At 45.9% G+C, this 26,135-nt stretch overlaps 1 protein-coding gene across 1 annotated transcript; it reads left to right on the top strand.

Annotated features, from left to right (window-relative positions):
- Positions 1-9,942: 9,942 nt before the first annotated feature.
- On the top strand, positions 9,943-25,860 carry LOC310774983 (synaptic vesicle membrane protein VAT-1 homolog; the record flags this gene model as incomplete). Its single annotated transcript, XM_083635067.1, has 5 exons — positions 9,943-10,439; positions 19,981-20,125; positions 20,451-20,540; positions 21,025-21,263; positions 25,633-25,860. Exons 1-5 carry the CDS (start codon positions 10,089-10,091, stop codon positions 25,858-25,860), a joined length of 1,053 nt encoding a protein of 350 aa, XP_083491193.1. The 5' UTR covers positions 9,943-10,088.
- Positions 25,861-26,135: the final 275 nt, after the last annotated feature.

A 26,135-nucleotide genomic window follows, 5' to 3' on the forward strand; every position in this document is an offset into this window, starting at 1 on the left:
TTCATCGCGCATTTTCATATCGCGATGGCGATGAAAATACGATAAATCGTGCAGCCCTAATAGAGGCCGTGTAGTGCCGTTGGTTAGGTTTAGGCAACAAAGCCACATTGTTAAATTTCTACCTCTTCTCTTACAGTTCCTTGACCTCTGCGTTCACTATAAAAGCTTGTCTTGCATTAATTTGTCTTTTTCTTTTCTCATCCCCTCAGCCTTGTCGGCGGACAGGTCTTCCACTCTGGTGCAGAAGGACAGCAGCCTATGGGAGCAGATCACAGCCTGCGTTGTCAACCAGCCTGCCTTCAGGACTGTGGCTTCATGGTTTAACATTTTGGTTATTTGGCTCATCGGACTTACTTATGTCTACTACCCCTCCTGGGGTATAGGCCACCAACAAGGGCTTTCCAGCCATCGGCTCATCGGACTGATACCGATATATTCAAGATCAAACATCAGCTGATAGCCATATGATTGCTGATATATTGTGCATCGCTACTGGTAACTGTTTTAATTTCTTACATACATTTGTATTACCATAATATTTTAATGTAAATAAAATGTGTTTTTCTCATAATTGAAGTGCAATTGGTCATTGAACAAAACGGCACATTTGGAGTGTACTAAAATGGCACCATGTGAAGTGTAATAGTGATGTATTGTGAGTATACTTCAGGAACATTTAATACAGTACTTAAAGTATAACAATGTTCTATTTAAAATACACTTTTATCCTGACGCATAAGCAATGATGGAATACACTTCAGATACACTTTTAGTCAATTATAGTACACTTTAAGTACATGTCTTTATTATGCTTAAATTGTGATAGAACTTCACTATAAATACATTTCTTATTAACAATAGCACACTTTAAATGTACTAATTAAAATCAAAAAGTGCATTTGAAGTTTATTTGAAATATTACTGAGGCATGCTAGAAGAATATTAATAGTATGATAACTGTATTTAAAGTATACTTGTAGACTACATCAATTGATCTATAATGCCTTTTTAAGTATACTTTCAACACACTGGTGATATAATACAATTGTACTGAAAGTGTGTTTTGAATGCTCACGAATCATGCTTTTCACTGGTGTACTTCAGTACACTTAAAGTTTATAAAAAGTTGTTCCAAAAAAGCATACAAATTACACTTAAAAGGTGCTCAAGGAGTCCATAAGTACTACTAAATGACTACTTAAGTACACTTAAGTATAACTTAAGGGTGCCAAATTAACATATGCTAACTGAAAGTGTACTTAGTACATACTGTGAAAAGTATAATTTAAGTATAATACTTTTTCACCTGGGTAGGCTACGCTATTTTATGGAGGTTCCTCTCGTGGCTCAGGCTGATCGAGTGATTGATGCTTGGTGCTCACGGGTAAACTCAAATTGACAGTAGCCTAAAAGAGCCCATGTGTTTACCCAATCTGTCATCCGCTGCATGTATCTTTGGGATTTGCCCCTGGTAATCCGAAATAGGCTAAAAGCGCACTGTGAGCGTGCTATTTGTTTGACAGCCTGACCTGCAACATGTTCTCATATCAGACACCATTGTAGCTGGGCCACTGTCAAGGTAACCACGAGAAAACATATTGTTTCCGGCCAAGACTTTCAGAATAAAAGTCGAAATTCATGTTGTAACCAGCTACGCAGTACTGAGCTCTGCGTGCTTTTATTTTTGATGGCAGGCTGAGGCAACGGAAGTAATTGTTTGTGTGCCATGTCTTTCTTGACACTTATCCTCGTGGTCGAGAGCAACTAGCTGGGTTGCACAAGGTGGTGTTCGTTTTGCAAATATCAACAGCTGCCTCCGTGTTCTTATTCTACAAAGAGTACAAACTGCAAAGCCAGAGTCGGTCACAGTGGTGGTGGCAGTGTCGAATGGATACCAATCGCAAGAGGAACGAGCGGGTTTGTTAGAGTTTCAGGTAGCTAGCCGTAGCAATTTAGCTAGCTTGTGGCAGCTAGCTTGTTTGTTGTGTGTGCGTGCATGGTGGAGACCTGTCGCTACAGTCACGTTGGTTCGGGAAGTGAAGAGCAACACAAGTGAAAAAGGACGAGAGCTGGACCCGCCGGAGAGATCGAGCAACGCGGGCCGTGGGGAGGAGAGGGGAGAGGCCAGACTGTTTCCCCCAGCTGATACAGACAAGGGGCACTGGAGAGCGAGTCCTTGCTCCAGGGCAGACTTTGGGGGGACATGTTCACAAACTTGATAAATAAATGTGCTTTTATAACTCCAATGATGGTCTTCACTGATTACCTATATATTTTGAATTGTTCTCATGACTATACTGTATAAAAGTGATTTCATGATCAGCATCAGCTAATGATTTGTGAGGATATCATTATGTCGTGACTTTACAATATGTGGCACAAAACTATTAATTAATACATAAGTATGTCGTGACTTTGCTATTTGTGGCACATAACTATTAATTCATACATAATGATATAGGCACTTGTGAGGCACAACACTTAACTCATACATATATATGTGGTTCTTGGCATATAGAGCCTACAAGACATACATCCAGTGTTTGATGTCTGTTGGAGATGCACAGTGGATACAACGTCAGAGAATGTGTTGGAGTTGGTCTGGTTCGGGGCTACTACACGCATAGCCTATATCAGAGCAGCAACATCGGAATGATAGCTACTACAGCTGCTGAAATAGCCGTACCCGGCTAAGAGGTTCTGAAGGGGTCTCGGCCGGAGGTGTGGGACCCAGGCAAGGTGAGGGGCAGGGCGGGTAGGGGTTGGGTGGTGGTAGCCTGGGTAAACCCAGCCCCCAGTGACCTCGACCTGCTCTCAGACAGACCCTGGGCTGCCCTGGGTGTCGGGCCGGGAGAGAGGCTCTTAGCCTGGGGGTGGCTGGCCTGCTGGGTCGTGCATTTAGACACCCGGTAAGATAGGCACAAAACACCGGCCACATGTTCTGTGGACCAAGCTTCGAAGAGGAAGGAATGCCCATGATGACCTGCTGAAAAAACCAGCATAGACCAGCATGAATTTCTTGCTGGTCTATGCTGGTTAGTGCTGGTCTGATGCTGGTCAATGCTGGTTAGTGCTGGTCTGATGCTGGTGCCACCAGCTAATGCTTGCTGGTGAAGCTGGTAAACTACCATGGCCTTGCTGGTGAAGTTGCTGGACCAGCATGGTGAAGCTGGTGGACCAGCATGGTGAAGCTGGTGGACCAGCATGGTGAAGCTGGTGAAGCTGGTGGACCAGCATGGTCATGCTGATGAAGCTGGTGGACCAGCATGGTGAAGCGGGTGGACCAGCATGGTGAAGCTGGTGAAGCTGGTGGACCTGCATGGTGAAGCGGGTGGACCAGCATGGTGAAGCTGGTGAAGCTGGTGGACCTGCATGGTGAAGCTGGTGGACCAGCATGGTCATGCTGATGAAGCTGGTGGACCAGCATGGTGAAGCGGGTGGACCAGCATGATGAAGCTGGTGAAGTTGGTGGACCAGCATGGTCATGCTGATGAAGCTGGTGGACCAGCATGGTGAAGCTGGTGAAGTTGCTGGACCAGCATGGTGAAGCTGGTGGACCAACATGGTTGTGCTGGGGATTGCTTGACCAGCATGGTCATGCTGGTGGAGGAGATTGTGAAGTGCTCCACAATGGAAATGACCTCCTCTGTACCCTGCTGGTCCATGGCATGGATTTAATTTTAACTTTCGTGTCCAGGCCAAGCCCAGGTCCCTTTTTGGGGTGTTTTACAAAAGTTAATTGTGTTAGTGTGTGTTAGAGAAGCAAATGAAAATGTAATTAATGTAATGAGAATATAATTAGGCCTATCAAAATCTTGGGGACAATTTTTGCCCCTTGATCATGTTTTTTTGGTGCATTCTGAGATTTATTAGAGCATATTTGGCCTTGCCCCTGGCTAATTTCCTACACTGGATCATACCATGAAAACATACAGTAAGGGGTAGACATCACCTTTTCTGTCATCATGTTTGGTTCAGGAGATTTGATGCAAAAATAATTATGTTATAGTGGAAAGTAAAATGGTTGCCATGGCAACCATGAGGAAAACATCTAAAAGCAAAAGTTTTATTGGATGGGGGACCCTGGCACAAAATTGGGGGTCTGTGGTCTAGTTTAGGGGACCTTGATGTGAAAAAGTTTGGGAAACAATCTGGCCCATCACCCATCCCCTATGGGTTATAGGGTGGGTTATATTAGCCTGGGTAAACCCAGCCTCCACGTGACCTGCTCTCAGACCTGCTCTCAGTCACTACGAGAGCAGAGCAGGTCTGAGAGCAGGTCACGTGGAGGCTGGGTTTACCCAGGCTAGGGTTATATGCCTTCTTTTTTATATTTTGTATCGTCTTCTGGCCTCCATTGACAGCTTGCCAGATAAAATAAATGGTACAGGGCCAAGTTATAACATAAGCTCAAATAACGCAACACACAAGAAAAAAGTTTTAACCATGCCCAACAAAACACCTTACAGGGTAACAGGCTAATATAACACAATACAAGAGGCTAATGCAATTCTATATCAAGCATAGTCCTTTAAAATAACATTACACATGAATGTATTATTATTATTATTATTATTATTATTGTTGTTGTTGTTGTTGTTGTTGTCATTATTATTACTATTATTACTTTCAAGCTATGTTATGTTTTCTACTGTAACAGAGGCTTTAATTAAACTCTAGGTGGCCGTGGGTCAGACTCATTTCTGAGGCCAGTTTTCCCATATAGAGGGTATGCACGTGATGTCACAGGCAGAAGTCACTGCATGGTCACGCCCACTGAGTGACAGCCAGACTGATTTTGAATGCAGTAATCAGCCTAGATTAATGACACCTACTGCTCCAAACAACAGAGAACCTGCTGAATGTTTTGCCCATAGGTTTTAGGTTTTGCCAGTCCCGATTGAGGGGGCATGTTCCAGTGGGAAAGTGACGTCCGTGCTGCATACCCTCCATTCAATTGGAACTATTTTATGGAACTGAGTATCACTACGCCTCTGATATGCTGCGCGAGACCATCTCCAAACTTTCGCGCGGCTGGACCTGTCTGCACCATTTGTCAATTGTCAGTACAGCACTCACTGCTCCGGTCTACAAATAAACTCCAGAAACAACGAACCGGCGGCTTGAAGCAGATTATTTGTGGAGGTGAGTGAAGTAGGCTTAACTTGTGTGTTATTTACTACGACAGAAAGAGGTCAATTACTTGTAAGAAGGAGAGGGGCCGCAGGGGGGAACACTTTTTTACCGATAGAGCGCTGCTCTCACCTTCAGCTCTGTGTGTGTGTGTGTGTGTGTGTGCGTGTGTGTGTGTGTGCGCGCGCGCGCGCGCGCGCCTGTGGTGGCGTGGCTGGGTGATAATTCTATATTGTAACAGGTTAGTATTTTGGTTTAGTATTTAGTTTAGTATTTTAGTTCAGCTGTCAATCAAATCTTCATTACAGGATCATTTTCTCTTCCAAATGAAGGCGAAAATGGCACCTAGTGCCTGTCATCTGGCAGAGTTTCTAGCCCATAAACTAACTACTAACTTGAGCAATTATGCAAACTAAATCAAACGGTAATGTCTAAGAATGCAAAGAAATGTAACTGGCTCGTTAAAACACGCATTCCAGGAATATTATTTACATTTATAACGATAATGGCGCGCGCCTCCGAGCCTGACAGCCTCCCTGGCTGTCAGGGGTCGTCTCTCGGAGATTCCAGGCGGGCGGGCAGCACCTATGAATCGGATTGTCCGCTCGCTCCGCACCATAGACTGTAAATATAAGCTCCGCACGAAGCAGCTGGCTCCCTGGTACTCTGCGGATCCCACTCGTGTAGCATGACAACAGGCTGAATCCCACTGGATTTGGGGGTGGAACACGCCAGGATTGGCCAATGCCAAAGCCAGTCCTCAGAATTGTCAAATCAAATCATCGACACGTATATGGTCCGCCTCTCAATTCGTTTTCAGTGTCTGACGCTCGCGCTGGTGCATTCCGTTCCGGTTCACTTCGACTTTAATGGTGGAGCTGATTTAATTACTGTATAAATATGAAAACAGGGCCGGGGAAAGCTCTACCTTACCTGGTATTTGTGATGTGTAAAGTAAAGCTAGAGAAACTGACCCAGACCTTTTTTTTTGGGTTTCACTTTTCAATTGTGCAAATATTACACTCACTAAACTGTTTCCCTGTAGGCCTGCTCTGTAGATCTTGGATGTGCATGAGAAGCCTGGTGATGCCTCCTAAAGCAGACTGGACAGAGTGCTACAACATCAACTTCTCTATACAGAACCAGCTGCAGCTGACCGTGGCCTCACCCACTGCCACATGTCTGTATGTTAACTACAAGACTTTATCCACTATCTTTCTCCTACTAATACTGTCTCCTACCACTACACCATTCCACTCCCCTCTCTATCCCTCCATTTTTCTCTCTCATTGTTCTCTCTCCCATTGTAGATGATAACGGAACGCTGAACTGCCAGCATTACTATGGCATTGGCCAGGAGGCCATGCTGGACAAGAAGGTGGGTGCTGTCATCCACGCCGTCAACCTCAGGAAGCTCCTGGGAGCCAAGTGCAGGACGATACGGGAGGAGATGAGAGCGAGGAGGTCAGTGGCATGTGTGGAAACATACACATGAGCAAAGTGCACACAGACATACAGTACAGACAGACTGGATACTTGGTGAAAGAAGAGTGGCCAACTAAGAATCTTTCCCACTTCATACAACTGCTAATTTTTTTTACCTTTATTTATCCAGGGTAACCATAATGAGATTTCCATCTCTTTTTCAAGTGGGCCCTGCTCGCACTCACACACACATTAAGGGGTTAAGGGCCTTGCTCAAGGGCACCTCAGTGGTGGTAATGAGGGAGGGGCAAGTGCTGCTTTTCACACATGCTTTTCTAATGGACACTGTCTCTTTGTCTATATACTGTGTGTGTGCAGGTTTTCGATATCATACATTGAGGGAGAAACAGCCAGTGGAGGACACACATTAATCTGTTAAGTAAGTTGAGAACTTTTCTTTTCCCCAAAAACCTATTCCTGTGGTCCTCTAGGCCTACTTGCTTTTTATCCTTTCTGGAAAGGATTTTATTTTATTTTATTTTATTTTTATTTTTTGTGTGTGCTTTGAGCACCACAACATGGCCGGTGTCTCCAAAACTCAGCAACTCACACCAAAATGATCTAGATGGACATATCCTGTGGGTGGCTGTAGTTTTAATTAAAGGTGACTGGCTTGTTAAATAAATGATTTGTGCACATAGCTGATGCCATGATCCCATGGAACCTAATGCATGTGTCACTGCATTTGGACTCTTATTTACCAAATTGTAATGTGTCTGGAATGGATGAGCTGTTTTACCAGGTTCCAAGGTGGATCAGAAAGGTGCGATTTAACTTACAGTATCTGACTTATCAACTTCAAGATGAATTTTAAAATGTGTTGCGAACTTGGGACCAATCGGGCTGTGAGCCAGAAAGGTCTTTGTACAGCTAGACCCTGGGCAGACAGTACAGTGAAATAATTTTTAAAGTAGCTCATGCGTCATGCGTCACTTTTCTGTAGCACGTTTTCAAACAGCAGTTGAAATATTGACCAAAGAACAGTGTTACTCTGCCACTAATTTATCTCTGTTTGCTTTTCAGTTTGATACAAAGAATGGCTCCAGAACCAAAACCTGGGTGAAGCAGATGTGGAAGCTCGAGTGGGGAAGCCTGGATGCTACATCACAGAGAAAATAATGGACATAAACAAACAAGCAAAGAATAGCACTTGAAGGGACACTCCACCGAAAAACAATGCTGATTTATTTTGCACATAATCTCACACATATCCAAAAACTGTAAACCGTTTTGCAGGCATTCATTTAGTTTGACAGTTATTGAGAGTTGATTTAAGTTGTGATTTGTGAATGACATCACTGGTCCACGACTGAACTCAAATCAACTCTCAATAACTGAAATTAATTAATTACGGTAAATGAATGCCTGCAAAACATTGTTTTTTTCCATAAAGTTTTTAGGATTGTGAGATTTTGTGCAAAATAAATCTGCATTGTTTTTCAGTGGAATTCTCTACTTCTGATTTGACTTAAGGCCTTTGCTCCTCAAGGGAGCATAGGCCATTGACAAAATGTCGGTGGTTGGCGGTTCTTCCCTGTTCTCCCCAATTGAGCCTGCTCCCAGACATTTCTGCCTGCACACTTCTTCTCCAGCTGTTCCTGGGGTGACCTCTTTTCTTGTCAGGTGATGTTGCCTGTTTGTTGTGTTATTGTTAATTAGTCAGTAGTTTTATTATTTAATTGAGTTTAATTGTAATGAGTCTTTAATTGCCTTCAGCACATTAATTGAGTTGAGTCACACTTTTACTTTTAATACTTTTGACATAAAGACAGGTACAGGCTGACTGTTCAGGTGCACTGCTGTATGTGCGGTTCTCTCTCCCACTCCCTCTCTGTGTTGCTTTTATTTAATAAATAATTATATTGTTATGTAAACCTGAAATAGTCTTCATTTAACTAGTTCAAGAAAGATTACTTTTGTGATGTTTATCTGGTCTGACTACTCTCAGCATGGGGTGCTGGTTAACAAGCATTCAACCATAGACCAGCATGTTGTGTTTTGACACCAGAATAGCTGGTGTATGCTGGTCACACCAGCATCTACACCAGCATAGGTGTACTGGTGTATGCTTCCCATGCTGGTCACAAGACCAGCATGTGACCAGCACACCACCAGCATACCAGCATCATCGCATGCTGGTCACACCACCAGCATCCCATGCTGGTGGTGTGACCAGCATGGGATGCTGGTCACACCACCAGCATACCAGCATCATCGCATGCTGGTCACACCACCAGCATCCCATGCTGGTGGTGTGACCAGCATGGGATGCTGGTCACACCACCAGCATACCAGCATCATCGCATGCTGGTCACACCACCAGCATCCCATGCTGGTCACACCACCAGCATCCCAGCATCCCATGCTGGGATGCTGGTACACCAGCATAACTTGTTGTGTTTTCAAAACACAACAAATTTACCAGCATCCCAGCATGCGATGCTGGGATGCTGGTACACCAGCATAAAAAGCTATGCTGGTGCATGCTGGTTTTTTCAGCAGGGAGAGGTTAGATCCAGCCGGTCCCTGACACGCTGCACACCGCCTCGCTCAGCTGGTTCGGATTGTGGGCTATCGGCATTGCGGTCTGGTAACGCTAAAGTTCCGGTTGCAGGGAGCCAGATGTCGATAGTGGTAATTAACACATGAATTACGGTATTATTGAACACAGTGTGTTAATGTATGTGTTGATGAGGAATTAACTATGATGATATAGGCATAGCCTACTTAATTAATAGTAATTCATATATGACTAGGTGTGTTCATCAAACATACCTTTCATTAGTTGATGATGCGGTAAGCATCAATTAATGGCTTAATTCATCATGAGTTAAGCATGCATTCATGCACATGTTTGCACCAGTATTGTAAAGTGTTACCGAGAACAACATGTATTGGAGCGTAGGCTACAGAACAATGAAATCGTACAACAATATTGGAATCATTACATTGAATATTGAGTTAAAGTCTATCACATTTCGGGTTAAAAACATTTTCATTGACCACAAGTCCATAACAAAATATTCCTCCCTAATTATATTATATATTTGTAATGCATTATTTTCACTTTTATAGGAGCCTGTGTAAAACGGAGATAGTGTGGCAAGCAAGACGACGGACTAGGGATTACTCAAAAATGTTTCAACACAGTCATCCAAGGGCGTTTTATTTTGAAAATTTAAACCGGAACATCCATTATGAATTTGGCTGACTTGACACTGGCCACTTTTTGAGCAGACAGACTGTACACTGGGAAACCACGCAGAAATAACCTGATTTTGCATAGATATACGATTGCGTCCCGTAAGTTTAATCTACTTTATAACTATAAATCAATATAAACTATAGACATCAGTGTACTCCGATTTTCTTTTATTTTCCTCCTGATAGAGTGATTTTTCCAGGAACGCCCTAAACAGGCAGAACTAGTGAATTTTAAGCCGAGGAAGCGCACATCGGAAGTGTCCATCATGTCTGGCGAAGAGGCAGCAGCTGATCAACCACAACAAAATCAACAACAGCAAACCGAGCTAGCACAGGAGAAGAAAGCAGACGATGTGGAAGAGTCTCTCCCTGGCTGCCGGGCTCTGGTCCTCACGGGGTATGGGGGCTACGACAAGGTGAAGCTGCAGGTGAAGACCCAACAGAGCAAGCTGCAGGGCGGGGAGCTCCTGGTGCGCCTCAAGGCGTGCGGGCTCAACTTCGCCGAGCTGCTGGCCAGGCAGGGGCTGTACGAGCTGCTGCCCTCCCCGCCTGTCACCATGGGCATGGAGGGCTCCGGGGTGGTGGAAGCCGTCGGGGAGGATGTGAAGGAGAGAAAAGTGAGTAAGCCATATATGCTCTATCAGACCAGGGGGATCCCCCCTAAGCCCAGAATCAGAGGTGTCCAATCATGTGCCAGGGAGGGCCCAAGAGTATGATGCTTTCACTGGAAGCTATCATTCCAACAAAACATTACAATTCACCCAATAGCTTCTGCCTCTTGTTAGAGTTGGGCTAAGTGAAAACTGGTTGGATCTGCTGCATGCATACTACGCCTCCATTGAACCACTGACATCACACACACCACTGGCTGTTCTGCCTCACAAGTCTTATCAATAAGTCCCATAATTCCAGGCTGTATTTTAAAGTTGGGTGTTACCTCTTGTCATAAACTAAATAATATTGAAAAATTGAGAAATGTTGTCTGACCCAATAAAATTCCCCAGGTCCGCCTGTCAATATCTGCTATGGTTTGTGAGCTTTTATTGATTGTTTTTATGGCATTTCTGCTTTAGGCTATTGGACAGTATTCGACTAGAGTGCAGAGTGGCACTGTGACAGGCAGGGTGAGGAGAGATGAGTCAGACTAGCTCAACCTGATGTTAGTGGTGAGAAGTGCACTTTAAAATCCAATGAACCATAGATTGGGCCATTTGGAGCCTTCTTGTTGCCTGCAGCTATAACGAAGCCATATAGACGATAAAACCACAGGAGCATTATTGCAAACAACATCCATTAGCTCATGTCACAAAACTGTGCTGAACGAATGTTAATAAAGAGTTAAGACACGTGACTGAAAGAAATAAAATAAAATAAAATAAACAAAAACTAAAAATTTGAGATGTCAAGAGATATCATCTCCAGACAGTGTTACAATTTGACATGGCCATAGTATTACCATCAGACAAATAGTTATGCATTTCAGTAGCTTCTATATCTTTAAGAAAGACTCAGAAACTGTTTAGTTAATTTTTCTTAGTTTATATTTATCTCATCTAATATTTTGCTTATGGTAGCTAGTTTTCATTCTGATGTTTTCAGATGTGGGTGGATTGACACTGTCAGTGCTAAGAATCAAAGCAACGCATCTTAGAGGACTCAAATGCCTCCTTAACCAACCTGCTGGCCAGTTTGTGACTGAATAGTGAAATGAGATGACATATTGACAGGCCTCCTCACTGGAGAGCGATAACGCCGTCATGACAAGAGCCAGTCTGCTTGATCCACAGACCTGACCTTTGAATCAGCCATCTTTCCAGCATGCGCGTTTCCCTATGTGGAAATCCACCTCCTCCCTGTCCCTCAGTGTCAGTCTGGAATTTCCCTCCTCCTCCTCCTCCTCTTCCTCTTCTTTCTCCTCTCCACGCTCCCAAGAACAAGAATCCTATAGGGGGGAGTGGTGCATTCCAGCACCTCATTTTTGGAAGGGAGCAGCAAGGCCACAAGACACCAGACCGCAGTAACACCAGGAGCAGCAGCAGAAAGCCAAGCCCTGTGAGAGAGAGAGAGAGAGAGTGAGGGGGGAGTGCTGAGCGTGCTTTCCTTGGGCCTGTCTGTGGCTGAAACAGTGGGGCTTTTCCAGACCACTCAAAGAGTAGGGCTTAATTAATTAATCAATCAACCAACCAACCAACCCAGTGGAGTAGTCTACGTGATACGCAGGTATACGGCGTATACACTGCGAAATGACTCAGATTTGCGTATGCGCACTGGGAAATGCGCTATGATACGTATCGTTTTCACTTTCCATTCATAAAATTCACCCTGTGCGCTCTATGTGTTACAAAGCGCAGTCAATGAGGGCCGTGTACACAGGGCGCCTCAACGTGAACCTTGCGTGTACCCACGCCTCGCCTGAGCTGTGTCGATTTTATTGTTTTTAGGCGTGAGTTCTATTTTCAAGCCGACGAGGCGCGTGAAGGCAGACTTTTTCTGTCAAGCCATGAAGGAAAAACGCGACAATATCCGTGGGAAATGGCAAAGTCAACTGAATTTAAAAATAAAATGGTGTTACAGCATTGAGCAGAGAGAGAGAGAGAGAGAGAGAGAGAGAGAGAGAGAGAGAGAGAGAGAGAGAGAGAGAGAGAGAGAGAGAGAGAGAGAGAGAGAGAGATTGACGGGTGGCTATCACGTGGGGCTTTCTCCACGTCAGTAAACAAATCTTCAGGCGAGAGAATAGCGAAGAAGCAAGATGAAGCTGATAGCTGATAGCTGTAAATTTGGGGAGGAACAACAACAACAAAAAATGGGCCGAATCTCCGCCCACTTCCGGCCGAAACCACGCCCACTTCCGGTTAACACACCCCCCCCCCCCCCCCCCCTCGGGTCAGAGTCAGTATACCCTCTGAAAAAAGGTAGACTACACCACTGAACCAATCAATCAATTAATAATTCCCCAATGCATGCATTCATGAACTCCTTAAAACAAGCCACCGAGTCCATGGGCATCTGAGTCTTGGGCTTGGTCGAGTGTTCTGTTTTTGCCGCAGGTTCAGGCTTTATTGGCTGGGCTGTGAGCAAGAGTCGTCCAATTAAAACACTTCAGCAGGGAAGGATTTATGGACATCACTGAGTGATGATGTCACAATATCTAGGACATCACCAGTGGGTCTGACATCATCAGTGACTTATGACATCACTGATGATGTCACAATGTCTATGACATCATCAATGCCCATGTCTAGATGTGAAACTTTTCTCGAATGATTTCTTCTGTGATCGTATGTTGTCATTTCCTCAGCTTGTGGCTATATTGTTCAGCTACAGTATATCCCTGTCTCTAATAATATAGATATTATATCCTTGATTTGTTGGTTATACACTTTTTCTATTGCTGTGGTATTTATTGTTATTTAATATTACCACCTTTTTAGAGTAGCAGAGAAGTGTACCTAGGCTACTTTGTCCTTCCAAAATATGTTTCCTCTTGATATTGCATTGCATTATGATGGTCCATAGGTTCTTCTCTACCTACTTGTATATTTTCTCTCAAGTGTGCTTTATCATGCATTTTTATCTCCACTAGGCAATGTTAAAAGCGTTTGAAATAAATAATCATTCATTCATTCATCGTAGTCTTGATAGTGATATTGGTTTTAAGTCATATCGCCCAGCCCTTGGCTGAAGCCGTTTGCTATAAGAAGTATGTGATGTTGAGACCCAGAGCAGATGTGAAGAGATCAAACTTCCACAGTCTATTGCTGATTCATCCTCATGATACCCCGATGGAAACAGCCATTTCTGTCCTTCATTCAACCAGCTTTCTTGAAAGAAATACACACAAGCATTTAGGCAAATACGCATTTTTGATGGGCTTGTTTCATCCCTGTTTAAGATGCTGCTACACTACTGGTCCATTTTACATGTTGCTGTGAAACCCTCCAAAATCTCCAAAATGTCAACTTTCCAGGAGCTGAGAAAGACAGACTTGTTGCTTTTGACCACCATGCATTTGATCCTTATTTATAAGACCAAGGGTTGCACAATTTTCTCAACCCATAGAAGAATGGAAAGCATGAAAACTATTATTATTATTATTATTATTATTATTACTACTACTACTACAGGAGCAGTCATATGCAAAATGTGTGTGACCTTGTGTATTGATATAGTGTTTTAATATGGTGTGTGTGCATGTCTTTATGTGTAAATATTTCTTTGTGAGTGTGTGTGTGTGTATGTGTGATCTGTCTATTGTCACGGGTGTGTGTGTGTGTGTGTGTGTGTGTGTGTGTGTGTGTGTGTGTGTGTGTGTGTGCGCAGCAGGAAGGGGGCGTGGCCTAGTGATCTTGAAGCCGTGTTAACAGGAAGCGCTGCAGCACTCACGGTCGGATTAGACCTCTTTCCTCTGTGCCCTTTGTTTTTATGCCTCCGCCGGCGAAGCCAGGCCGAAGGCATTATGGATCCGGGTTGTCCGTCCGTACGGCCGGCCGTCCGTACGTACGTCCGTACGGATGTTTGTTAACGCCATATCTGAGGAACGCCTTGACGGAATTTCATCAGATTCGCCTTAAACATTCACTTAGGCCCAAGGATGATCTGATTAGATTTTGGTGGTCCAAGGTCAAAGGTCAAGGTCACTGTGACCTCTCGAACGCCATTTTCAAGCTTGTTAACGCGATATCTGAGGAACAACTTGACGAAATTTCATCAGATTCGCCTTAAACATTCACTTAGGCCCAAGGATGATCTGATTAGATTTTGGTGGTCCAAGGTCAAAGGTCAAGGTCACTGTGACCTCTCGAACGCCATTTTCAAGCTTGTTAACGCGATATCTGAGGAACAACTTGACGAAATTTCATCAGATTCGCCTTAAACATTCACTTAGGCCCAAGGATGATCTGATTAGATTTTGGTGGTCCAAGGTCAAAGGTCAAGGTCACTGTGACCTCTCGAACGCCATTTTCAAGCTTGTTAACGCGATATCTGAGGAACAACTTGACGAAATTTCATCAGATTCGCCTTAAACATTCACTTAGGCCCAAGGATGATCTGATTAGATTTTGGTGGTCCAAGGTCAAAGGTCAAGGTCACTGTGACCTCTCGAACGCCATTTTCGAGCTTGTTAACGCAATATCTGAGGAACAACTTGACAAAATTTCATCAGATTCGCCTTAAACATTCACTTAGGCCCAAGGATGATCTGATTACATTTTGGTGGTCAAAGGTCAAGGTCACTGTGACCTCTCAAACGCCATTTTCCTGCTTGTTAATGCGATATCTCACGAATGCCTTGACGGAATTTCATCAAATTTGCCTCAAACATCGCCTTAGACTCAAGGATGATCTGATTAGAGTTTGGTGGTCAAAGGTCAAAGGTCAAGGTGAGCTCTCAAACGCCATTTTCAAGCTTGTTAACGCGATATCTCAGGAATGCCTTGACGCAATTTAATCTAACTTGTCTCAAACATCGACTTCGACTCAAGGATGAACTGATTACATTTTGGTGGTCAAAGGTCAAGGTCACTGTGACCTCTCACACACCCAATTTCCAAGCTCTGTAACGCAACATCACAAGAGCGCCTTGACGGAATTTCTTCCAATTTGCCTCAAATGGCGATTTGGACTCAAGAATTAACTAATGGCGGAGGCATAAGTCCGCGTTGCGGTCGTTCTAGTTTTGTTTTTGTCTGTGTGCATGTTTTCCAGCACCAGTGAACTGTTGACAGTGCAGTCAGTCAGTGATGAGTCAGTGCTACTGTATAAGCCCCCTGTCCCGACTCGTACAGCGGAGAGCAACTAAGAAAGTTTCACTATCTGTCCAGAGCAAGGCATAAAAAAATCTAGGTTGTCTGAATTGTATGTAGAGTTCTTACACAATAAATAATGCTGTGTCCAAGTTGCAAGTGCACCCGGTAGAATGCAGATCTCCACCAGGCACTGCTACACCTAACAAGGAAAATAACTAACGTGCACATTTAGAGAAAAAACATCAGTCAACAACATGACGTCATATGTTGTCTTTAATCTGGCCGAAGCATTTTTCAATCAAAGGTGAAATAACACAGATATGATGGTTTATAGTGGGACTCTTTTGTGAATTAGGCTCCACCCACCAAACCAAGTTGAAGATGGTGTGGACATAAAAGAAAATGTGACAGAGGTTTTGTGCAGAACAGTCCAGACATGCTGTGTGTGTCATGGTTTGGTGAATATTGGACCAAATTTGTAGGAGGATTAGCGAAAAAGTCATTTTGGACCAAATTCTACATGGCGGCAAACCTCGAGGACGGAAATGGGCGGGGCCTTCATGGATAGATGCCATTCGCCTCCCTTCCTTCACTTCTGTGCCTTCTCTCCCTCCCTCTCTCCTCACTAACGTGCTTGTCTCCCTCCCTCTCTCCTCACTAACGTGCTTGTCTCTCTCCCTCCCTCTCTCCTCACTAACATGGTCGTCTCTCTCTCTCCCTCCCTCTCTCCTCACTAACGTGGTTGTCTCTCTCCCTCCCTCTCTCCTCACTAACGTGGTTGTCTCTCTCTCTCCCTCCCTCTCTCCTCACTAACATGGTCGTCTCTCTCCCTCCCTCTCTCCTCACTAACATGGTTGTCTCTCTCCCTCCCTCTCTCCTCACTAACGTGGTTGTCTCTCTCCCTCCCTCTCTCCTCACTAACGTGGTTGTCTCTCTCTCTCCCTCCCTCTCTCCTCACTAACATGTTCGTCTCTCTCCCTCCCTCTCTCCTCACTAACGTGGTTGTCTCTCTCCCTCCCTCTCTCCTCACTAACGTGGTTGTCTCTCTCCCTCCCTCCCTCTCTCCTCACTAACGTGGTTGTCTCTCTCCCTCCCTCTCTCCTCACTAACGTGGTTGTCTCTCTCCCTCCCTCTCTCCTCACTAACGTGGTTGTCTCTCTCCCTCCCTCTCTCCTCACTAACGCGGTTGTCTCTCTCCCTCCCTCTCTCCTCACTAACGTGGTTGTCTCTCTCCCTCCCTCTCTCCTCACTAACGTGGTTGTCTCTCTCCCTCCCTCTCTCCTCACTAACGCAGTTGTCTCTCTCCCTCCCTCTCTCCTCACTAACGCGGTTGTCTCTCTCCCTCCCTCTCTCCTCACTAACGCGGTTGTCTCTCTCCCTCCCTCTCTCCTCACTAACGTGGTTGTCTCTCTCCCTCCCTCTCTCCTCACTAACGTGGTTGTCTCTCTCCCTCCCTCTCTCCTCACTAACGTGGTTGTCTCTCTCCCTCCCTCTCTCCTCACTAACGTGGTTGTCTCTCTCCCTCCCTCTCTCCTCACTAACGTGGTTGTCTCTCTCCCTCCCTCTCTCCTCACTAACGTGGTTGTCTCTCTCCCTCCCTCTCTCCTCACTAACGTGCTTGTCTCTCTCCCTCCCTCTCTCCTCACTAACGTGCTTGTCTCTCTCCCTCCCTCTCTCCTCACTAACGTGCTTGTCTCCCTCCCTCTCTCCCCACTAACGTGGTTGTCTCTCTCCCTCCCTCTCCTCACTAACGTGCTTGTCTCTCTCCCTCCCTCCCTCTCTCCCCACTAACGTGGTTGTCTCTCTCCCTCCCTCCCTCTCTCCTCACTAACGTGGTTGTCTCTCTCCCTCCCTCCCTCTCTCCTCACTAACGTGGTTGTCTCTCTCCCTCCCTCCCTCTCTCCTCACTAACGTGGTTGTCTCTCTCCCTCCCTCTCTCCTCACTAACGTGCTTGTCTCTCTCCCTCCCTCTCTCCTCACTAACGTGCTTGTCTCTCTCCCTCCCTCTCTCCTCACTAACGTGGTTGTCTCTCTCCCTCCCTCTCTCCTCACTAACGCGGTTGTCTCTCCCCCTCCCTCCCTCTCTCCTCACTAACGTGGTTGTCTCTCTCCCTCCCTCTCTCCTCACTAACGTGGTTGTCTCTCTCCCTCCCTCTCTCCTCACTAACGTGGTTGTCTCTCTCCCTCCCTCTCTCCTCACTAACGTGGTTGTCTCTCTCCCTCCCTCTCTCCTCACTAACGCGGTTGTCTCTCTCCCTCCCTCTCTCCTCACTAACGTGGTTGTCTCTCTCCCTCCCTCTCTCCTCACTAACGCGGTTGTCTCTCTCCCTCCCTCTCTCCTCACTAACGTGGTTGTCTCTCTCCCTCCCTCTCTCCTCACTAACGTGGTTGTCTCTCTCCCTCCCTCTCTCCTCACTAACGTGGTTGTCTCTCTCCCTCCCTCTCTCCTCACTAACGTGGTTGTCTCTCTCCCTCCCTCTCTCCTCACTAACGCGGTTGTCTCTCTCCCTCCCTCTCTCCTCACTAACGTGGTTGTCTCTCTCCCTCCCTCTCTCCTCACTAACGCGGTTGTCTCTCTCCCTCCCTCTCTCCTCACTAACGTGGTTGTCTCTCTCCCTCCCTCTCTCCTCACTAACGTGCTTGTCTCTCTCCCTCCCTCTCTCCTCACTAACGTGGTTGTCTCTCTCCCTCCCTCTCTCCTCACTAACGTGGTTGTCTCTCTCCCTCCCTCTCTCCTCACTAACGTGGTTGTCTCTCTCCCTCCCTCTCTCCTCACTAACGCGGTTGTCTCTCTCCCTCCCTCTCTCCTCACTAACGTGGTTGTCTCTCTCCCTCCCTCTCTCCTCACTAACGTGGTTGTCTCTCTCCCTCCCTCTCTCCTCACTAACGTGGTTGTCTCTCTCCCTCCCTCTCTCCTCACTAACGTGGTTGTCTCTCTCCCTCCCTCTCTCCTCACTAACGTGGTTGTCTCTCTCCCTCCCTCTCTCCTCACTAACGTGGTTGTCTCTCTCCCTCCCTCTCTCCTCACTAACGTGGTTGTGTCTCTCCCTCCCCTCCCTCCCTCTCTCCTCACTAACGTGGTTGTCTCTCTCCCTCCCTCTCTCCTCACTAACGTGGTTGTCTCTCTCCCTCCCTCTCTCCTCACTAACGTGGTTGTCTCTCTCCCTCCCTCCCTCTCTCCTCACTAACGTGGTTGTCTCTCCCCCTCCCTCCCTCTCTCCTCACTAACGTGGTTGTCTCTCTCCCTCCCTCTCGTCTCACTAACGCGGTTGTCTCTCTCCCTCCCTCTCTCCTCACTAACGTGGTTGTCTCTCTCCCTCCCTCCCTCTCTCCTCACTAACGTGGTTGTCTCTCCCCCTCCCTCCCTCTCTCCTCACTAACGTGGTTGTCTCTCTCCCTCCCTCTCTCCTCACTAACGTGCTTGTCTCTCTCCCTCCCTCTCTCCTCACTAACGTGCTTGTCTCTCTCCCTCCCTCTCCTCACTAACGTGGTTGTCTCTCTCCCTCCCTCCCTCTCTCCCCACTAACGTGGTTGTCTCTCTCCCTCCCTCTCCTCACTAACGTGGTTGTCTCTCTCCCTCCCTCCCTCTCTCCCCACTAACGTGGTTGTCTCTCTCCCTCCCTCTCCTCACTAACGTGGTTGTCTCTCTCCCTCCCTCTCTCCTCACTAACGTGGTTGTCTCTCTCCCTCCCTCCCTCTCTCCTCACTAACGTGGTTGTCTCTCCCCCTCCCTCCCTCTCTCCTCACTAACGTGGTTGTCTCTCTCCCTCCCTCCCTCTCTCCTCACTAACGTGGTTGTCTCTCTCCCTCCCTCTCTCCTCACTAACGTGCTTGTCTCTCTCCCTCCCTCTCTCCTCACTAACGTGCTTGTCTCTCTCCCTCCCTCTCTCCTCACTAACATGGTTGTCTCTCTCCCTCCCTCCCTCTCTCCTCACTAACGTGGTTGTCTCTCTCCCTCCCTCTCTCCTCACTAACGTGGTTGTCTCTCTCCCTCCCTCTCTCCTCACTAACGCGGTTGTCTCTCTCTCTCCCTCCCTCTCTCCTCACTAACGTGCTTGTCTCTCTCCCTCCCTCTCTCCTCACTAACGTGGTTGTCTCTCTCCCTCCCTCTCTCCTCACTAACGTGCTTGTCTCTCTCCCTCCCTCTCTCCTCACTAACGTGGTTGTCTCTCTCCCTCCCTCTCTCCTCACTAACGTGCTTGTCTCTCTCCCTCCCTCTCTCCTCACTAACGTGGTTGTCTCTCTCCCTCCCTCTCTCCTCACTAACGCGGTTGTCTCTCTCCCTCCCTCCCTCTCTCCTCACTAACGTGCTTGTCTCTCTCCCTCCCTCTCTCCTCACTAACGTGGTTGTCTCTCTCCCTCCCTCTCTCCCCACTAACGTGGTTGTCTCTCTCCCTCCCTTGCCACTCAGCTGTGTCAGACTGTGCCGGATGTGACCGTTTTTGGCACGGCATCAGCCTCCAAACACGAGACCATTGTCCAGGGCGGAGTCACTCACGCCATCGACTACCGCACCAAGGACTATGTGGAGGAAATCCGCAAAATAAGCCCTAAGGGTGAGATCAGCAACTCATGTACTACATATTTTAACGTGTTTAGGCAAAAATATGAAACATCAGTTTAATACAATTTGCTAAACTGTTGGTTAATACCATAAACAGACAGGCCAAGTTGTTTTTTCTTTCATTTCATTGCACTGGTACAGTTTGTTTTTTATTTTACACTTTATTTTCAAGTTGACACAAAGAACTGTTTCTCACCCTCATTCTTATCTCCACCCATTCTCTCTCTCTCTCGCTCGCTCTCTCTCTCTCTCTCTCTCTCTCTCTCTCTCTCTCTCTCTCTCTCTCTCACCCTCTCTCCCTCCCCCCCTCCCCCCAGGAGTGGATATAGTCCTGGACCCACTTGGTGGCTCCGACACCCAAAAAGGCTACAATTTGTTCAAACCTATGGGCACACTTATAGTGTTTGGTAAGGCATGTAGACAGACATTCTTTGAGTTGAGAGAAATATTATATTGAGAAATATTGTTAATTTAACTTGAGGTTTAACCTGAGTTCCGAATGATCTCATTCTGGATGTAACAGTTTGACATTTTGGCATACAAATCAGTTTTCCATTCAAGAGGACTCGCAGGATAGCCAACACCCACCACACACACACACACACACACACACACACACACACACACACACACACACACACACACACACACACACACACACACACACACACACACACACACATCTGGTGTGAGACTTGACGTACTACCTCACACTCACACTCTCCTACCTGCTAAAGGAATCTGACTCAAAATGAAAACGGCTGCCAAAATAATATTCATTCATTCCTCCCTTAGGATTTAGCTCTATCATCAATATGAATCTGATAATAATAACAATAATGAAATATTTCTATTCTATTCTATTCTATTCTATTCTAACTCTCATTCCAGGTGCAGCCAATTGCGTGACGGGCCAGAAGAAGAACCTGCTGGCCATGGCGAAGACCTGGTACAACCAGCTGTCCATCACCACGCTGAAGCTAATGCAGGCCAACAAGGCGGTGTGTGGCTTCCACCTGGGGCACATGAGCGACGAGCAGCTCATCGTCCGGACCATGGCCACGCTGATGGAGCTCTACGGCCAGGGGAAGATCAAGCCCCGCATTGACTCCACCTACCACTTTGAGGAGGTCAGTATAACAAGCCTCAACGTAGCATTTATCTGTCACATGTCAGATGAGTAGGCCTTTTAAGCATGCCGGTTTTAGAAGTCGTTATGTATATCTATGCAAGAGAATCTCGAGTATTCTGCAGTATGAATTTCATAATGTTGAAATTGTCAAATGCGGCATTTATTTTTTAACTGTTTTCAAGTGTTTTTTATATCTTGTCTCTCTACTGTTTCTATCAAACGAAGCACCCCCCCCGCCCCCTTCCAGTGGGTAGGCCAGCCCCAAGTTGTTGCAGCTTTAGCCCGACATAAGGCTTTAACCATCACACACTGGACTGAGAAACACTGTTGAAGCTCATCCGACATAAGGCTTTAACCATCACACACTGGACTGAGAAACACTTGTTGAAGCTCGTCCGACATAAGGCTTTAACCATCACACACTGGACTGAGAAACACTTGTTGAAGCTCATTGACATAAGACTTTAACCATCACACACTAGACTGAGAAACACTTGTTGAAGCTCATCCGACATAAGGCTTTAACCATCACACACTGGACTGAGAAACACTTGTTGAAGCTCGTCCGACATAAGGCTTTAACCATCACACACTGGACTGAGAAACACTTGTTGAAGCTCGTCCGACATAAGGCTTTAACCATCACACACTGGACTGAGAAACACTTGTTGAAGCTCGTCCGACATAAGGCTTTAACCATCACACACTGGACTGAGAAACACTTGTTGAAGCTCGTCCGACATAAGGCTTTAACCATCACACACTGGACTGAGAAACACTTGTTGAAGCTCGTCCGACATAAGGCTTTAACCATCACACACTGGACTGAGAAACACTTGTTGAAGCTCGTCCGACATAAGGCTTTAACCATCACACACTGGACTGAGAAACACTTGTTGAAGCTCATTGACATAAGGCTTTAACCATCACACACAGGACTGAGAAACACTTGTTGAAGCTCGTCCGACATAAGGCTTTAACCATCACACACTGGACTGAGAAACACTTGTTGAAGCTCGTCCGACATAAGGCTTTAACCATCACACACTGGACTGAGAAACACTGTTGAAGCTCATCGACATAAGGCTTTAACCATCACACACTGGACTGAGAAACACTTGTTGAAGCTCATTGACATAAGGCTTTAACCATCACACACTGGACTGAGAAACACTTGTTGAAGCTCATTGACATAAGGCTTTAACCATCACACACTGGACTGAGAAACACTTGTTGAAGCTCGTCCGACATAAGGCTTTAACCACCACACACTGGACTGAGAAACACTGTTGAAGCTCATTGACATAAGGCTTTAACCATCACACACTGGACTGAGAAACACTGTTGAAGCTCATTGACATAAGGCTTTAACCATCACACACTGGACTGAGAAACACTTGTTGAAGCTCGTCCGACATAAGGCTTTAACCATCACACACTGGACTGAGAAACACTTGTTGAAGCTCGTCCGACATAAGGCTTTAACCATCACACACTGGACTGAGAAACACTTGTTGAAGCTCGTCCGACATAAGACTTTAACCATCACACACTGGACTGAGAAACACTTGTTGAAGCTCGTCCGACATAATGCTTTAACCATCACACACTGGACTGAAAAAACACTTGTTGAAGCTCGTCCGACATAAGGCTTTAACCATCACACACTGGACTGAGAAACACTTGTTGAAGCTCATCGACATAAGGCTTTAACCATCACACACTGGACTGAGAAACACTGTTGAAGCTCATCGACATAAGGCTTTAACCATCACACACTGGACTGAGAAACACTTGTTGAAGCTCATCGACATAAGGCTTTAACCATCACACACTGGACTGAGAAACACTTGTTGAAGCTCATCCGACATAAGACTTTAACCATCACACACTGGACTGAGAAACACTTGTTGAAGCTCGTCCGACATAAGGCTTTAACCATCACACACTGGACTGAGAAACACTGTTGAAGCTCATCCGACATAAGGCTTTAACCATCACACACTGGACTGAGAAACACTGTTGAAGCTCATTGACATAAGGCTTTAACCACCACACACTGGACTGAGAAACACTTGTTGAAGCTCGTCCGACATAAGGCTTTAACCACCACACACTGGACTGAGAAACACTTGTTGAAGCTCGTCCGACATAAGGCTTTAACCATCACACACTGGACTGAGAAACACTTGTTGAAGCTCGTCCGACATAAGGCTTTAACCATCACACACTGGACTGAGAAACACTTGTTGAAGCTCGTCCGACATAAGGCTTTAACCATCACACACTGGACTGAGAAACACTTGTTGAAGCTCGTCCGACATAAGGCTTTAACCATCACACACTGGACTGAGAAACACTTGTTGAAGCTCATCGACATAAGGCTTTAACCATCACACACTGGACTGAGAAACACTTGTTGAAGCTCGTCCGACATAAGGCTTTAACCATCACACACTGGACTGAGAAACACTTGTTGAAGCTCGTCCGACATAAGGCTTTAACCATCACACACTGGACTGAGAAACACTTGTTGAAGCTCATCGACATAAGGCTTTAACCATCACACACTGGACTGAGAAACACTTGTTGAAGCTCGTCCGACATAAGGCTTTAACCATCACACACTGGACTGAGAAACACTTGTTGAAGCTCGTCCGACATAAGGCTTTAACCATCACACACTGGACTGAGAAACACTTGTTGAAGCTTGTCCGACATAAGGCTTTAACCATCACACACTGGACTGAGAAACACTTGTTGAAGCTCGTCCGACATAAGGCTTTAACCATCACACACTGGACTGAGAAACACTTGTTGAAGCTCGTCCGACATAAGGCTTTAACCATCACACACTGGACTGAGAAACACTTGTTGAAGCTCGTCCGACATAAGGCTTTAACCATCACACACTGGACTGAGAAACACTTGTTGAAGCTCGTCCGACATAAGGCTTTAACCATCACACACTGGACTGAGAAACACTTGTTGAAGCTCATCGACATAAGGCTTTAACCATCACACACTGGACTGAGAAACACTTGTTGAAGCTCGTCCGACATAAGGCTTTAACCATCACACACTGGACTGAGAAACACTTGTTGAAGCTCGTCCGACATAAGGCTTTAACCATCACACACTGGACTGAGAAACACTTGTTGAAGCTCGTCCGACATAAGGCTTTAACCATCACACACTGGACTGAGAAACACTTGTTGAAGCTCGTCCGACATAAGGCTTTAACCATCACACACTGGACTGAGAAACACTTGTTGAAGCTCGTCCGACATAAGGCTTTAACCATCACACACTGGACTGAGAAACACTTGTTGAAGCTCGTCCGACATAAGGCTTTAACCATCACACACTGGACTGAGAAACACTTGTTGAAGCTCGTCCGACATAAGGCTTTAACCATCACACACAGGACTGAGAAACACTTGTTGAAGCTCATCGACATAAGGCTTTAACCATCACACACTGGACTGAGGAACACTTGTTGAAGCTCGTCCGACATAAGGCTTTAACCATCACACACTGGACTGAGAAACACTTGTTGAAGCTCGTCCGACATAAGGCTTTAACCATCACACACTGGACTGAGAAACACTTGTTGAAGCTCGTCCGACATAAGGCTTTAACCATCACACACTGGACTGAGAAACACTTGTTGAAGCTCGTCCGACATAAGGCTTTAACCATCACACACTGGACTGAGAAACACTTGTTGAAGCTCGTCCGACATAAGGCTTTAACCATCACACACTGGACTGAGAAACACTTGTTGAAGCTCGTCCGACATAAGGCTTTAACCATCACACACTGGACTGAGAAACACTGTTGAAGCTCGTCCACTGTGTGAGTAAATGCAGGAAGTCCATTGATGCTTTCAGTGCGTCAGACACTGGAAGCTCCCAGCGGAGCGAGCCAACCTCTGTCACCCCATCGGATGAGACGGTCCTCAGCTGCTGTTGCTAGGTGATGGTGATGGTGATGTGATGTTGCCGTGGCATCAGACATTACGGTTTGAGTGTGTGACTCACTGGGTTCAGGAGTAGACAGGAGTCACTCAGAGAGGATGCTTCCATGTTGAGTGTGATTAGGGAGAATCCTGTCTGTGTGTTTGCACACAGGGGAGAGAGATTTACGAAAACAGCGCATTTCTATGATTTATAGAAATGCGTTGTTATGCCTCCGCCGGCGGAGAAAATGGTTGCGGAACTTACTTCAGCGTTAACGCGGTTCGCGGTCTTAAAGGGATACACACACAAATGCTGCATCAGGTATCAATGGGTTAAATAAGGGATTCCCTCTTTTTAAGGGGGGAACTGTCTAATCTGTACAATTGCTCCTCTGTCTTTTGCCAGGTGGGTGATGCAATGAGGCGCATGCACGATCGCCACAACATTGGGAAAATCATCCTTCTTCCCGAACCCAAAAAGGAGGAAGACAAGCCGAAATCCAGCCCTGAGCCGGGAGAAGCGGAGCCGGGAGAAGCGGAGCCGGGAGAAGCGGCGGACAAAACGGAAGCCAGCGTCAACGAAGAGAAGATAGAGGTGGCCAACACAGAGGAAGTCAAGGCCGAGGAGAATTGAGTAAGAGTTTATTTGAATGGTATTTTCAAGCACTTCCACAATGATGTTCTCTGATGTTCTCTGATGTTCTCTGTTGTTCAGCTGTCCAAAAAAGAAAAACCAAGATGCCATTAATTCTTTGACTTCGTCAGTATTTTCCAGAGTATTTCTGAAGATTTGTTGTGCAATATGTATAGTGTATTTCAGGGTTGCTTAGTAACGGTGTTGATACAAAGAAAATAATAATAACTGTATTATGTTATGTTACCTAAAACAATAATGTATTCTGATTACAG

Source organism: Poromitra crassiceps (assembly GCF_964638095.1).
Source record: "Poromitra crassiceps genome assembly, chromosome: 4".
Classification (NCBI taxonomy): Eukaryota; Metazoa; Chordata; class Actinopteri; order Beryciformes; family Melamphaidae; genus Poromitra; species Poromitra crassiceps.